The 16,900-nt window shown below is 41.1% G+C and overlaps 1 protein-coding gene across 1 annotated transcript in view; it reads left to right on the plus strand.

Annotated features, from left to right (window-relative positions):
* The first annotated feature begins 1,298 nt into the window (after positions 1 to 1,298).
* NME8 (NME/NM23 family member 8) overlaps positions 1,299 to 16,900 on the plus strand; it is a 52,585-nt gene continuing 36,983 nt past the window's right edge. Inside the window, exons 1-5 of the mRNA XM_043975664.1 lie at positions 1,299 to 1,331; positions 1,422 to 1,479; positions 1,697 to 1,806; positions 7,753 to 7,824; positions 10,156 to 10,272. Of these exons, the coding sequence (XP_043831599.1) occupies positions 1,299 to 1,331; positions 1,422 to 1,479; positions 1,697 to 1,806; positions 7,753 to 7,824; positions 10,156 to 10,272 (390 nt within the window). The remainder of the gene's footprint in view (positions 1,332 to 1,421; positions 1,480 to 1,696; positions 1,807 to 7,752; positions 7,825 to 10,155; positions 10,273 to 16,900) is intronic.

Raw genomic sequence — 16,900 nt, forward strand, 5'->3', positions numbered from 1 at the left:
AGAGAGAGAGAGACAGACAGACAGACAGACAGACAGACAGACAGACAGACAGACAGACACTGTCCACTATAGAACAGTGAATTGAGCTTTGATTCCTAAGAAAATTCAATCCATTAAAGAGATGATTGGTGAACCATTCTCTGGAAAGGGAAGCAGTGATGCTAAAGAGCCAGACTGGTTTCCTCAAGAACAAATTGAGCCACACTGACTTCATTTCCTCTGTTGATGTTGTCACTAAGCTATCGGATGAGGGCAATGATTTTAGCAAAGCATTTTGATAAAGTATCCCATTCTGTACTTGTGGAGATGATAGGGAGATATGGATTAGATGATTTGATAATAGAGGTATTCAGAATTGGTTAGATGGCTGGATTCAGAGAGCCATTGTGAGTATTCAGTATCATTGTGGTAGAATGTCTCCAGGAGAGTACCCTAGGGCTCTGGAGTTGGTTAAATATGTTTATCAGAGACTTGGATAAAGCCATAAATGGCCTGCTCAGCAAGTGTGCAGATAACACACAGCTAGGAGGGTTAGAGGGTTAGCTAACAAATTGGATAACAGAGTCAGGATGCCAAAGGATAGAACATGGGACTGAATCTACAAAGATCAAATTCAGTAAAGGTCAATGTGAAGTCTTGCCCTTGGGTACACAAAATCCAAAGATGGGAAAGGTAAGAATAGACAGAGATGTGTTCAGGAAAGGGTCTGGGGGTTTGGGTGGACCGCAAGCTTAATGGGTCTTCTTGGAGATCTTCAAGCAGATGTTTGATGCCCCCAGTTGGGCATATTATGTTGGTGATTCCTTCTTGTCGGGGCTCGAATAAGTTTCCTTCCATCTCTCAGATTCTGTGATTCAGGGAATCTAGGGCCATGCAGGGGCTCCGTCCACCAAGCAATAAGGCTGAGCACTCACAGGCATAGAGGAGAGAGGATGCCCCTGGGTCAGCTGGATGTGTTGATTACTTCTGTTTTTGCTAGATCCTCTCAGTCAAAAGGAGAAGAGGATGAGGAAGAAGGCTTAGCTCTGCTTTCCATCTACAAGCAAAGCTTCACACGCTAGTAACACCTTGAATCATGGCATGGGTCAGAGCAGTCTCAGTGGACAAGAAAGAGGCCACCCAGACTAGCCTGAGAAACAAGCTTCCATTGACCGCAGTGCCCGCTTGGGTTTGCTTGGGCTATGTGGCAATGATTCCTCAGACACGTACAACTCTTTGTGTGAACATACTCAAGCCCATTCCTCCCACTTTCTCTTCAGTGTCTTCTCTTTTTCTCTTTTGGCCCATTCAGCAGGTAGATGGCAGGCAAGAAGAAAGAAGTCCAGTTACAGGTATGCATCATGAACTGTGAACCACTTGGGAGCTTGGGCCCATTCTTAGCTTAACTCATGGGTAGAGACACAGTCCTTTCCTTGTTGCAGACAGTCATCAATAATGAAACCCTGTGGGAAGAAATGTTGCAGAACAAAGGCCTAACAGGTATCTAACAATGTCTGATGTCTATTCCAGGGACTGCTACCCCTTCAGTGGCTAGATTTGGGTCCAGTCATTCTCCCTGACCCCCCTGCTCAGGTTCCCACACCCTCTGTCACCCAGTAATGGGATGCTGGCCAGTCAGGAGCCACCATATTTGGAGGGGTGTTTCTGGAGATGTCACTGAGCAACCTAACCCTTCGTAAACATTTCTGTGTTTTAGTAATCGATGTCTACCAAGCTTGGTGTGGACCTTGCAAAGCAATACAGACTTTGTTCCGGAAGCTGAAAAATGAGCTTTCATCTGACGAGGAGCTTCTGCATTTTGTTGTGGTGAGAACTTACGTCCATAGGTCCTAGATGTAAAATTGGAAGGTAGCTCAGAAGTCCCCTGTTCCAGTGCCCCAAACAACCAAAGGGCTGAGGTGGGTTTATGGAAGCACATTTTCCATGGTGTATAATGCCACTCTTCCTCTCTCTCCTGCCTGGTATGTCTGCCAAAGAGTAGTAACTACTTTAACTTAGGTGAGTTATTAATTTGTTTGTTTGTTTTGTTGTTGTTTTTTGCGGGGCAATGGGGGTAAGTGACTTGCCCAGGGTCACACAGCTAGTAAGTGTCAAGTGTCTGAGGCCGGATTTGAACTCAGGTCCTCCCGAATCCAGGACCGGTGCTCTATCCACTGCGCCCCCTAGCTGCCCGAGTTATTCATCTTTTTGAGCATAAACTTCTTCATCTATAAAACAGAAATGATTGCATTTATAGTATTTCTACTGATGCCCCATCTGGATGCCTCTTCATGGCTTGGAGCTAACCTTTAGTGATGTTGGTGGGTTTGACAAATGCTTTCATTCAGAAGAGGAGGCAGGGGCATGTAGACAGAAACAGCTAGAGTGATTAATGCACAGTATCACCCTTAGGGGGTAGCTAGGTGGTTCGGTGCGAGTGCTGGGCTTGGAGTCAGGAAGACCTGAGTTCAAATCTGGCCTAAAACACTCGCTAGCTGTGTAACCCTGGGCAAGTCTTATAACCTCTCTTTGCCTCAATCCACTGGAGAAGGAAATGGCAAACTACTCCATTATATTTGCCAAGAAAACCCAATGGACAGTAATGGTGTGATATATTCCAGGGGTCATGATTGAACAACAACAAAAACAATCACACTTAGACTCAGGCAGAGGTAGAGGGGCAGTCCTGGCTCCCACACCTTAAGGGACACCGCACTTTGGAGGACTCGACTCATGGTAGGCAAAAAAAAATTAAATAAATACATAAATAAATTATGATGAGATAGCTTTAGGCTAGGCTGGATCGGATTTACTTTCATTCTGTCCCCTGAGCATCATGGGCCTATCAGTGTTATTATTATGCCTCATTTACCAGTGAGGAAACTGAGGACGATAAAGACTGTGATTTGCTTAGGGTGGCAAAACTTTTAAGTGTCTGAAGCAGGATTCTCCTGACTCCAAGTTCAATAGATTCTCCCCATTGTGCCATCTAGATGGGACATTTCAATCACTCTCTTTGAAACCTCTGAAATGGTAAATATGGGTTTGGAAACATACTCCTTTTTAGTCTTTATTGCTCTGTGTCTCTCTCTCTCTCTGTGTATGTGTGAAGTACAAGAACCACTGCTATAATCTACAAGGAGGCAGATCCCAGCTCAATGTAAGGAGCAGTTGGGAGGCAGCTTGGCCCCTGATCCAGGGGAGCTGAGTCTCAGTGCCGTAGGCCAGTGTTCTCCAAACTCTTTTGACCGATCGCCCCATCAATCAAAAATTATATTTAATTATAAATGATATGCATGGATTCCTGTGCTCATTTGTTATGTTACAGAAAAATAGACATGAAAGAAGAGATCCCAGTGAAATAAGCAATCTAAAATATTTTAGTTGGCCCTGGAACAAAACCCTTTTGTTCTCACTAAAATATTAACTTTTTTTTCTAATGAGAAGAGTGTGGCTACACAGGTTTTATTATCTAAAAAGAAAAACCTTGTTTCTGTCCTGACAGGGGAAACTTACTGCTTTTTATGTGGTTTCTTTGGTGGGTTGACTTCATGTCATGCTTGATTTCCCATCAGCCATTGCTGCTATAACATTTTGTTAGCATGACTCACTTTAGACAGTAATGTTCCAGCCAGCCAGGACCAGGCCCTCTTCTCCAGACTCCCTGTGCTGTCTCTTGCCTCTGTGGATTTGCAGAGTCTGTCCCTTAAGCCTAGAATGAGCTCTCCCTTTCGTCTCAAGTCTGGCAGTATGGGGCACCCTAGCTCTAAGTTCTTTCCCACCTACATTTTCACTGAACTCTTTCTCTCCTTTACCCTTGTAACCTGCCCTGTGACATTATAACGTGTGCCCCCATGAGGGCAGGGGTTATAATGTCAACGTCTAATAAAAAAGCATGTTGGTTACTGTGAGATACTTACTGTACAGAACTGAGTCAGTCCCCCTCCTCAGGAAGCTTCTATTTTACTAGGGGAGGCACAGATGAATACATATATAGATCACATACAAAATAACAACATAGTGACTTGGAATGGGGTTAACAGCCAGGGAAAGAAGGAATGGACTCTTGACTGAGGTGGCATTTGAGCCCAGGTGTCTAGGAGATGGGCAGCCTGGGCTAAGGTCCAGAGAAAGGAGATGGGATGTTACATGTCACATTGAAGCCAAAGAATGGTAACTTTAAATACTGATGTTAGTAGCATCCTCTCTATGTTCTGTGCAGTTAATGGCTTTTGATGTCCTATATTTACTTCCTAGAAATTTCTAATATATATATCCTGCTTAAAAATTCTGGGTGCTTTACCTAAATTTTTGTTTTGGTTTTTTTGGTGAGGCAATTGGGGTTAAGTGACTTGCCTAGGGTCACACAGCTAGTTAAGTGTTAAGTATCTGAGGCCGGATTTGAACTCAGGTCCTCCTGAATCCAGGGCCGGTGCTCTATCCACTGCGCCATCTAGCTGCCCCCTAAATTTTTAATGGTTCATAAAATGCACCACTATTCCTTTAAATTAGTTTTTTTTTTATAAAAAAGTATAATAATCATTCTTGTTATGACTATAACTGCAAAATACTTAAATCAAAAAAATTATCCTGTTTTTACAAGGGGCAGATGGATGGCATATTGGCATCAAAGTGTGCATGTGCCCTAGCTCATCATATTGAGCATGAGGAGTGTCTTCTGTTATGTGATGCTAAGATAGAGACTGGATTGTTTGTCTATAGACTGGAATATTTTTTTTAGTTTTCATTTTAATTGTTGTGTTTATTTAAGTTGTCATAAATAATAGTGCAACCCCGCTCCCTCAGGCGTAGCATGATTTTTAACATGAAAATATTGTCCGTTTCTATCAACAATTGAAACATAAGTTCCATTTAATTTCATTTTCTTAAATTATAATTTTCTTACATTTCTGTTTGATACAAATGATTATTTTAATTTCAAGAAAGATACAGTTATTGTATCTGAGGTTTCAAAAAAGCAGGGCACTATGAAATGTAGACAGTGTTCTACTTTCTGGTTTATTTGTATTGGCAACACAACAAATAATAAAAAAAAAGACAATTTAAACTTTAGTGTAAAATGCAACATTTTTCTTTAAAATCCTCTATTTCATGAAAATGAACATCATTGTTAGGGTCTTCAATGAAGGGTGTTTTTCATGCAAAATGCACCAAAATAGAATTCTGTTCTACAATAAAATTTTTATTCACTGTGCTTTGTTCTTTGACATACACTATTACAAAAAAGGGCTACATTTTCTGTTTTTCTTAGAATGTATATTATTGGCAATTATAGCTGACTCTTAAATATAGTCTAACTTCTGAGTCTTGGCTATCAATGGTGTTGGAAAACACTAAAGAAAATGAAGCTATGGACCTTTCTGGCATGTTGAAGGCCTGCAGACAGGAGTGAGGTGAGCCTTCACAGTGTGAACTATTTTCCTGGAATATCTGAAGAATGTTGGGAATATCTTGGAGGATGGGGGTGTGTGTGTGTGTGTGTGTGTGTGTGTGTTTGAGAGAGAGAGAGAGGGCTTATTCCTTAACTCTTCAATGGTTGTGAATTGGTTTACAAAAGTAATCCCCATTTAGACAATCATTTCTACTTTGTACTGTTCATTGTTTTGCACCATAATACTTATGAAAAGATGAATGTTGCAAATTAATTATTCTAAATCTTCATTGATAAATCAGCATGCCTCCCATGGACCCATGGATTTTGTAACACATTTAAAACAATTTACAAAATTAAATCATTTCTATAGACAGGGCCCTTAGCAAAAAAACCTTTCCTGGGGGTTGTACAACCTAGGGTGGCCCTGCTGATTCACGTCCATGAGTACAGCCACTATTTCCAAAGAAATTCTATCATAAGTCATTCAGAGAAAGGCTTGGAATGGCTTCTCAGGATGTATCCTGGGAGTTGTAGTCTTTTCCCAATCTAGAAAGAAAGAGAGAAGCGTGGGGCCATCTAGAGTTAGAGCTGTGCCTTGTAGGGAGAATTTACACATGCTGCCTCATTTCCTCCAGGTCAGATCAAGTTTGGGAATCCAGTAGGTGGCAGTGAGCATGTGCGTGTCTTCTGTATCCTACCTGCATGATTGGATGTGGCCATTTGTTTGTATTTTATTCAGTCCAGTCAGCATGAGGCTTGATCTTTGTTCCAACCCTCTAGTTCTTGGGTTCTCAAAAAATAATGCCTGTAGAGCTTCAGCTCTGCCAAGCCCTACCATGCTGGAGGGAAGGAGATTTCTGGTTCATGCCTTGTTAGCTTAGGGGAGGCTGCTCATGACCAGCTTGGTCACAACTCCACAACGCCAATGACTTTTGTAACATAATAAGTCTGGGGATGGTGTGGAGGGGACTGTGATACATAGTATATGAACTAGCTAACTAACCAACTAGATAGAGAGATGCTACCCACATCACTGTCCATTGAGCACCTGCTACCTGCAAAGAAGAGGCAGTGTGGCACAGTCAAGGTGGCTTTGGAATCAAGAAGGGTAGGGGTCAAGTCCTGCCCATGACTCTTACTAGTTGTATGACCAAGGATGAGTCGCTTCACCACTCAGCACACCAGGCTATTCTGCTACTGTAAGTTACTGAGACCTGTTGACCCTCACTAGAGGAGGGAATTTCCACATCAGGAATTGCCCCCCTACCCCCACAATGAAATGACAGGTCAGAGGCTTGAAGAGCTAGTGCTGGAAGCAATCCTGGAGACCAAGTACAGATTGACCGATACCTATATGTCTGTAGCTTGGATTCTGATCTCAGCCTACATGACAGCCAGACCAAGTACACACACACAACTGTATATACATTCATGTGTATTTGGACAGCTGATTGCTCTCTCTCTCTGTCTTTATTTATGAAAGTACGTCCATGTATTTCCTTAAGGAAATTAATTCCTTTAAGGAAATATATGTGTATATGGATATTTATGTTATATAAAAGGCTGCCCCAATACACAAACATATATGATAGGTTGTCCAAATAGATATGTATATATGTATGTGAACATACATGAACACGCATTTTATATGTGTCACTTTGTGGTTTGCGAATTGATATATATATATACATACATATATTTACACACATACCTATATGTATATATAAATATAAAGCCTATGTATCTGTATCTATGTAAATAATCAATCTCTCTCTCTTTTTTTTTTTTTTGCTGGGCAATGGGGGTTAAGTGACTTGCCTGGGGTCACACAGCTAGTAAGTGTCAACTGTCTGAGGTCGGATTTGAACTCAAGTACTCCTGAATCCAGGGCCGGTGCTTTATCTACTGCACCACCTAGCTGCCCCAATCAATCTCATTTGATTCACAAGATAGCCCTGCCAGGTAGATGCTAGTATTATTCTCATTTGCAGATGGGGAAACTGAGGTCCAGAGAGATTAGTGACTCAGAGTCACACAGATGATAAGTGTCTGAGGGGGGATTCAAACCCAAATCTTCGTCTCTAGCATCCTTTCCACCATAGCAAGCTGCCTAGTCAGATGCACATGACTTTGGGTCATGGGATTTATTGTAGGAAGGGACCTAGAAGAGTTCGTCTCATCTGACCACTCACCTTATGCACACGAGGAAACAGGCCCAGAGATGCTCATTGATTCCGCAGAATTGTAAAGTGCACTAGCGGCAAGCTAAGTGCTCTCTCCGCTGTATTAAGTGAATACAGAAACTGATTTTAGACAGTTTTTAACCTGGTGTGTATGCACTAGCCTGTGACTATATAAAATGTTTGCTTTTATTGCAGGCAGAAGCAGACAGTCTGGTGACCCTGCAGCCATTTAGAGATAAATGTGAACCTGTTTTCCTCTTTAGTCTTGTAAGTATCATACCTATGCATACCATTGTCTTGTCTAGTTCAAACTTCTAGTAGAAAATTGAAATGTAGCCCAAAAGACAATGGCCAAATTCATTGATGTGAGAGAAAATGAGATGTAATAGGGATCAAAGGCACATGGTAGCTTTAGCATCAGGGACTGGATGAAAGAGGAGAGAATTGTGTCAAGGAGTTTTGAGACAGAGAAGGCAACAAGAAAAGGGGTCTCATGGGGAATAATTTTATTTTCTCAGGAAAATTAGAGATGTTCCTTGATGAAACAATGCTGTTGGGGACATCTAGGCCAGAGAGAATGTGCCAACTTAGCCAGATAGTAAAGACCCATCTCTAACCCTAGTCCAGCATTGCCTGAGATTCTGAGACTTTGTCCCATTCTTCCAAATTCCTCTATTTCAAATGAGGGCACTGCCACACTCTCAGGAACCTGGGTTTACCACCTCAGATTCATGCTTGACTTTTCCCTTTGTGTCCCCCTTCACCCTTGTATCCATGACTTACTGAGATGGTTAAAAAAAAAGTTAAGAAATTCCAGGGTATCGGGATTTGGATTTTAGCAATTCATATAGTGAAGATAGTTATTGGAACCCATCACTTTTTTGTTTTGTTTTGTTTTGTTTTGTTTTAGTAAGGCAATTGGGGTTAAGTGACTTGCCCAGGGTCACACAGCTAGTAAGTGTTAAGTGTCTGAGGCCGAATTTGAACTCAGGTACTCCTGAATCCAGGGCTGGTGCTCTATCCACTGCACCATCTACTGCCCCCAACTTTATTTTATTTTATTTTTTGCGGAGCAATGGGGGTTAAGCGACTTGCTCAGGGTCACACAGCTAGTAAGTGTCAAGTGTCGGAGGCCGGATTTGAACTCAGGTACTCCTGAATCCAGGGCTGGTGCTTTATCCACTGCACCACCTAGCTGCCCCCGGAACCCATCACTTTTTTCGTAAGCAGTGCTGGCTTGACATTGCAAAGAACACTAGTTGTGAATGCCTGTTGGCCAGGTAGAAATCCCCTTAGCATTTCTCTTCCTTGACTCCTGAGGAGTTTATCCTGACTGTAGGTCTGGTCTGTTGGGGCTGAACTTTAACAAGCTCCTAGGACACTTTGGGAAGGCAGCCTGAGAACCTAGAGTAGGGGAGAGAAGTTGCATAAAACAAGAGTCAGAGTGAGCAGTCACCATGAGTTGGACAGTCTTGGTCCCCCCTGGCTCCCACCTACTATTTGGTCCTACTCTCCCTAAACAGCATTCCAGACCACTGACCACAGGGTGTTGCCTGGATTTGAATTGTAGACCATGTTTGCATTGTACTTCCTCCTCAATTTAACTTCTCATTTCTATTTTCCTTGAAAGCTCAAATTAGGTTCCACCTTCAATACTCAATTTAGATTCTATCTCCTTGGTGAAGCTTCCTCTGTTTTCTCACCCACAGGTCCCATGCTTCCCCCCCCCCCCTTAATCCTCAGTATAATCTCAGATTATAACATTCTGTTTAACTCTCTATGTACTTGTAACTCTCCATCCCCTCCCAATAGATGTAAATTCCTTAGTGGGAGGGATGAATTTGTTTTTGACATATCTCCAGCACCTAGCACAATGTCTTGCATATGGTCAGAATTTTATTGATATTTTTTGAATTGGAGGGAAGATTCATCCAGTATTCCAAATTGGACTAAAGGTCTGAGCCAAAGCATCCAGAAAGGGGACAGCTAGATGGCGCAGTGGATAAAGCACAGGCCCTGGATTCAGGAGGACCTGAGTTCAAATCTGGCCTCAGACACTGGACACTTACTAGCTGTGTGACCCTGGGCAAGTCACTTAACCCTCATTGCCCTGCAAAAAATAAAAATAAATAGTAGACAAAGCATCCAGAAAGGCATTTGTACAGTGTGTATGAGGAGATAAAGGTGACAAGGCTTCATGACGTTGAGGGTCTGACATGGTCTGACATGGACTGACAGCTAGCTTTGTCTTTGTCAGAGTAGATTTCATTGATCCCTTTTGGTTTTATACCAGTTATTTTTGAAAATGCTCTCTTCTTCTGATCTTTAAATTGAATGCTTTCTTGTTAACAATGAGATACATTTAAAGAAAAACAGCTCTTACAGTGATGATATCTGAGAACATTTTGCTCTTGTGATCTCCTATGTCTCTGCTGAGAGGAGAGGCTATGTTTTTATTAGTGATCATCATCTAATAGCTTACTTTAAAACAACAAATTGTAATAGTGAAAAAAAGACTGATGAAAGACAATTACAATTGAAAAACTGGCCATGGAATCACACTGTGAATATGATTTTCTTTTTCCTCTTTTCTTTCAGAATGGCAGGATCATATCAATGGTTAGAGGTGCAAATGCACCTCTGTTAAATGCTAAAGTGATTCAACTAATAGAAGATGAAAGGAAAATATTAGCAGGGGAAATGATCCGCCCAGTGGTAATTTACAAAAAACAATTTGCTCTCTACTCGTGACATATTGAGACTGAGATATTGAGATAGCTATTGCTTCACCAATGTGAAGATACTCTACTAACTTAATCCATCAGTCAACAATCAATAAATAAGTACTTTTTGTATGCCAGGCACTGGGGCTACACATACAAGAATTAAACAGCGCCTAGCCACAAGGAGCTTACGTTTTAATAGGAGAGACAACACACCAATATGAAGGTATAAAAAAAGACACACAAAAAAGCCAGGCCCGAGGTAACCTCAATGGGGAAGATGCTAGTGACCGAGGGACCCAGGAAACAAGGATGAGAAGACCTCCTCCCCATTCTGTGCCATTCCTGTCCATGTTTCCCATAAGTCCTCCTCAGAGGGTCTTTCCAATGCACTGGCGATTTTATCTTGGTTTCCTAATAGAGCAGGGGCAGCAAGGGGGCATGAGCTCATAGCTCTCTCTGAGGATGTTTGCACGGATGTGCCACAGACTGTTCCTGGGGTGAGTGACATGCCTTTGGTGGTGGTGGTGAGATGGAGGGAAAGAAGCAGAGACATTTAGGGGAGGAGCTCATGCCATCTGGCGGCTTCCTGTTTTAACTAATTATTTTTGCTGATTAGGTCCTATGTTTTGTTGTTTCTATGTTATTGAAGGACTGTAAGTACTGTTGTTATCCCCCTAAGCTTGTCAGGTGACAGGCTCTGACAAAGCTCTGGTCACTCCTGCCTAGGTACAGTTATGCTGCCTGCCCATCTCTCATCCCGCACATATGTCTTCTCCCAAAGTCTTTCCCATAGCTTCCTTTTCTCCACAATTGACGATTAGTAGCATTTACTTATCATTTAGTCTACAGTTGAACAAAACCATCCGGTAAATGAGTAAATAATTTGTTGCTTGGTGGTGGTGGGGAATTGACTACTTGGCCAAAGGAATAATAAGTATGTTTCTTTGGGGGAAGCTTTTCAAAAGTTGTTATTGATTATGGTCATGGCAGAAAACAAAAGCAGGAATTATAGGTTGAAAGTATGTTATCCTCCTCATCAAATTCCAACAATTAGAGCTTACTTAACATTAAAATCCATCGAGCCCCTTTGCTCCTTGCAATCAATGAAAGGATCTCTGAGCCACACTGATTGATGATCAAAGGCCAGAGGCATCTCCACATCCAAGACACTGTGTGGTACCCTAGAATGTGTACTGAATTTGGCATTCAGATCTCCTCTCTTATCACCTCTAGTTGTGTGATCTTGGGCAAGTCACTCCTTAAATCCTGTGGGCTTCAGTTTACTCATCTGTAAAAATGGAGGGGTTCTACCAAAGTCCTTTCCAACTTTAGATCTATCTCTGATCCTATAGTTTTACTAGATAACCTTAATCAATTTCTAGTACTTTTGGGGGTGGAAATCCACTTGGATGATAGTTTTATTTTGTCAATTATAGATCAAAAGAGTGATTGAGTATTATTATGATTATTTGTAAGTAATTACAACATTTTTATTTAAAGTTTTGAGTTCCAAATTCTATCCCTCTTTGCCTCCCTGCCCTCCCCCTTCCCTGAGGCAGTAAGCAATCAGATGTAGGTTATACATGTGCAATTATGTAAAATATTGCCATATTAGTCATTTTGTACAGGAAAATTTGAATAAAAGAAAAAAATGAAAGTGAAAAATAGCATGGTTCAGTCCATGTTCAATCAGTATCAGTTCTTTCTTTGGCAGTGAATTGTATGCTTCATCTTTAGTCCTTTGGGATTGTCTTGGATCATTGTATTGCTCAGTCATTCACAGTTCTTCATCAAGCAACATTGCTGTCACTGTGCACAATGTTTTCCTGGTTCTGCTCACCTCACTAGACATCAGTTCATACAAGTCTTTCCAGGCCTTTCTGAAATCATCCTGCTTGTCATTTCTTATAGCACAATAATATTTCAAGGAGTGATGTATTTAAAACCTGAACTGCTATAACATCATTTTGTTCTCTGTTTAAGAGATAGAGCAAAAAAAAAAAAGAGATAGAGCACATTTCTAAAGAACTAAAGTTGAACATCACTGAGAGGGGGATGGAGAGGATAAGGGGAATGTCTAATGACAAACAAGGAACTAGGCAGGAGAAGCTATGTCATGGAGGTCATAGGAAAAATATGTCAATGGAAAACAAGTTGGATTGATCATGAAGGAAGAGTGAGGCATATTTGATGTTTAGCTTATGTGCTTTAGTAGTGCCCATGGTATGTGGAAAGAACTAGAGGAAGGTCTCTTCTAGTGTGTGGACCCTTTAGGATTGATATATGGGATCTCATCAGCCTCTCCCCTACCTCCCAGGTCTTTCTCATTTCCCCCACCTGTTGGTGCCTGGGCTCTAAGATTACCTTCTGTCTAATCTGTAAATATTTGTATATAACTATTTTTGTGCTGGTTATCCTCCCCCATTAGAATGTAAGGTCCTTGAGGGCAGGATTACTTTTCCTTTTCTTTGTGTACCCCAGCACTTAGCATAGTGCCTGGTTCAGAGTAAATACTTAACAAATAGTTTTTGACCAAATGATAATGATTCATGTAGGTTATATAGACATGGATGAAGGATAATCTGCATCTTGGGAGCACATGTCCATATTGATGAGATCACAGACCCATTTGAATATCGAAATATAAAGGGGTGTCACAGAGTGGTTTGAAATGGCATTTTTCTGGTTATGAGAGTTTGAACAATTTTTTGATCATTTGTGTTTCTTCTTTTGAGTACTCCCTGTTCAGATTATTTGTTTGCTTATTAAATGGGGGTGGGGTAGGGGTAAGATGGATTGTACATTTACAGATTTGTGCCAATTCTTTATGGGCTTGGATGTCAAATTTGTATTACTTTACACAGTAACACAAAAGTCTTCCTCCAGTGCCACACATTGTATGGATGGGAGGCAGGATTCTCAAAGGCTATCCTGAACAACACAAACTCAGGCAGGTTCTCCCTAGCTGGAAAAGCTTTGAGGATCATCCCAGTGACAGACTGTGGCTGTGCTCCGAGGGCTTGTATGGCTGGGTACCAAGAAACTTATAGTCACTAGGCTGGCCACTCAGTGATGAATTTTTAGGTCATGGAGATCCATGCATTACAAACACAGATTGCCTTCACTTCTGTCTGATCCTCTTCTGCTCCTGCCGGGAGGGGGAGGATCAGAGTGGTAGAAAAGAGTCAGGACAAAGAAGCAAAGTTTATAGGCTTTATAGACATTAATTTACCTCTTGGTATACTAAATGTGAGATCAGAGAGTCAGAGAGCGAGGGTTTGTACCTGAGAGGTTCTCTTATTTTACAAATGAGGAAATGAAGGGTAAGTGATATGTTCAAGGCATTTAGGGGGCAGAGCCCATATTGGACCCCAAGTGAGAGAGAGGCCACTCGTTCTGGAAGCCTCGCAATTCACTGGAGTCTGGTCTCATTATAAGGAAGGTTTTCTTTACCTCTGCATCCAAAGACAAATTTATTTTCAATAATAAAAATAACAAACATTTATAGGGTGCTTACTATGTACCAGGAATTGTACTAAACTCTTTCCAATTATTTTCTCATTTGATCCTTACAACAACCCTGCAAGGTAGGTACTATCATTATCTTTGTTTTACAGATGAGGAAACTGAGATAAACAGATGTTAAGCAACTTGCTCAGGGTCACATGGCTAATAAGAGAATCTGAGGCTGGATCTGAACTCAAGGCCTTCTTGACTTCAGGCCTGGCACTCTATCCACTGTACCACTTGGCTGCCCCCATTTTCCATGATGACCAGCATGTCAACCCATGACTGGAATAACAGAATCCTATCTGTATAGAGATCCTCTTTGAATTTCCAAGTCAAAAGGGCCCTCAGAAGCAGGCCTCCTAGACCAACAGAGTGACCTCATGGGTGTTCATAGAGCTACATCTGGCCTGTGCTCTGTGTGTGCCAACAATATCAGAGACTTCTGAGGCACAGATGAGACTGGGTAGATTTTATATATTCTCAGGTGTAAGCTGATTATTTCTGGCTCAGCAACCACATTTTAAAATGTTGTAGGCAGGGACAGAGTTTTTTGGTAAAGGAAGCAAGCTCAAAATCCTTTTGTGACTCAAACAAGATTTAAATGAATGAATGAATAAATGAAGCACTTATTTATTTATTTATTTATTAAAAATTTTATTTTTGCAGGGCAATTGGGGTTAAGTAACTTGCCCAGGGTCATACAGCTAGTGTCAAGTGTCTGAGACCAGATTTGAACTCAGGTCCTCCTGAATCCAGAGCCGTTGCTTTATCCACTGCACCACCTAGCTGCCTCGTAAATGAAGCACTTATTAAGTCCTGACTGTATGCCAAACACTTCTACCAGAGCATGTGATCACAAGGATCATTTTTACTATTACAAAAATCTCTAGAGAAACAGCTTTTGTGTCTTCTTGGTATATTTTCAGGACAAACAGGTGGTGCTTCTCCCTTATCTTTCCCTCTCTCTACTAGCATGCAACAATGGGGCTTTAGCTATGGTTCTGAGGCCTTCATTTTTTACCTAACTGCAGTCTGAAGTCTTACTTTCTAAGCTTCTCCAAGTGAGAGAGAGGCCACTCGTTCTGGAAGCCTCCCAATTCACTAGAGTCTGGTCTCATTATAAGGAAGGTTTTCTTTACCTCTGGCCTAAATTGACATCTTTGCTGTTTCCATCCTTTGCTCCTATTTCTTTCCCATTGAGACAAGCAGAACAAAAAGAATTCCCCTTCTACCTCTTGCTAGAAATGAAAATAAGAGACAAAAGGATGTTGTAACTCAGGGGAAGGATGCTTTACAGTTTCCCCTTGGAGAGGTGAAGAAAGGAGTTGACAGAGCTGGCTTTATCATTCTTCCAAAGACAACTCCAAATGCTATTTCATGGGGCATTCGGTCATCTTTTATTACAGTGCTTATGATCAATATTGTCAAAAAGACCAGCGTGAAGATCATTGCAGCTTGTGCACTAATGTTGTTTGTTGAGGATAAGGGAGTAGAGAAATCCTATGAAGACCTTAGAAAAACCTCCAGATTAAATCAACATATACCTTTTATATGTGGTGGCAAATGTGAAAGTAGGCATAGGAGAAGGTGGCAAAGATATGTGGCAATGCATGGTTCGGGAGCAAAAGTCAAGATACGTAAAAGGCTTGTGGACATTACCAAACACCTTGGTCACCATTCATGAATGCTTTCTTCACAGAGTGGAAAGATGCTGGATATGAGAACCCACAGTATCATGGAAAAATGAGAATTATTACATTTTGATAGGAAATAATTGGTTACTTATTTGTAAGAAATTTCCAAATTAGCCATAAGTGTCCAATATGACCATGGACATGATAATGAAAAAAACCCTATATATTACATTAGGAGAATGAATAAGAATGAGAAGATATGGTACACAGTTGAAGCAGCTCCAACTAGTACTATTCAAACAACATGTTGACAATGAAAAGTGGAAAGTGGATGAAGGTTAATGAAACAGACTATTAATGTTTTCTAAGGAATTTTAATGACTGTAGATCAATGGTTGCTTCCTCTCTCCTGGGCTGCTGGTAAATCCCCAGGCTTTCTTCCTCTGTACACTGATCATACCATAGACAACTCTGCTACACACTCCTTGTACAAGATTTACTAGTCATAGCACTTTACTACTGGTATCTTTAAGACTGATGAAAACCTTGAAAAGAAAGCTTAACTGTACTGGGAAGTCAATTTGGGGATGTAACCATATACCTCAACTTTTTGTAGGTCATATTCATACTTTTTTTATTGTGTTTAGAAAAAATCTTGTGTAGTTAGAATTAGGGCGTTTTGATATGTAATATCTTTCCCCTTGGAAAAGGTCACCTTCTTGTCATTGTCATGTAGGTAATGTGTCTGGGTTATTTGAATTTGACTTCAACCCTGGTTGGCACCCTATACGTTTTGGTGATATGCAATATGTTCCTTGTTTCTGGGAAATATTGTGGTATAATTTCCCAAAATCTAGTGGCCAAGTTAATTTTGGGTTATATTCTCTTTTAGAATCCGGATGATCCTTATATTTAAAAATACCATTCTATCCTATAACTCAATCACTTTGTATTATAAGTCTTTCATGTCTTTTTCTAGTTGATAACATCCTGTGCTCATTTTCTTGCTTTCTCTGTTGCTTCTGCAGTTCTGGCATTCAAAGATATGATTCTGTTGTCCAATGAGAGTATGATTTTCATGTACCTAGAACTGAAAGGGGCAAAGAAAACAGGAACACCATCCCAAGACCATTTCTCAGGACCATAGGATTAAGGGGAGGGGAAGATGGCCCTTCCCCACCCATCATGGTGCCCCTGGTGTGGATGAATGAGTTGTTTACCCCTGGATATCACCTGAAACAGGGAGACTATTCCCCAGTCAGGTAGATTGAAAATTGAAGCCCATGGGAAGAGGCTACTCACACCTAGATGGTAACTTATGCCAGATATTCACATATGTACCAATTGTCCCTCAATGATGGGTGCCTCCATCTTATGTGTTCTGGGCATGTGCTTAAGTCCCATTGTATTTGTATCCTCAGCACTTAGCACCATACCTGGCACATAGTAGGCACTTTATAAATGCTTATTAAC

The sequence above is a fragment of the Dromiciops gliroides genome, chromosome 1 (genome assembly GCF_019393635.1).
Source record: "Dromiciops gliroides isolate mDroGli1 chromosome 1, mDroGli1.pri, whole genome shotgun sequence".
Lineage (NCBI taxonomy): Eukaryota > Metazoa > Chordata > Mammalia > Microbiotheria > Microbiotheriidae > Dromiciops > Dromiciops gliroides.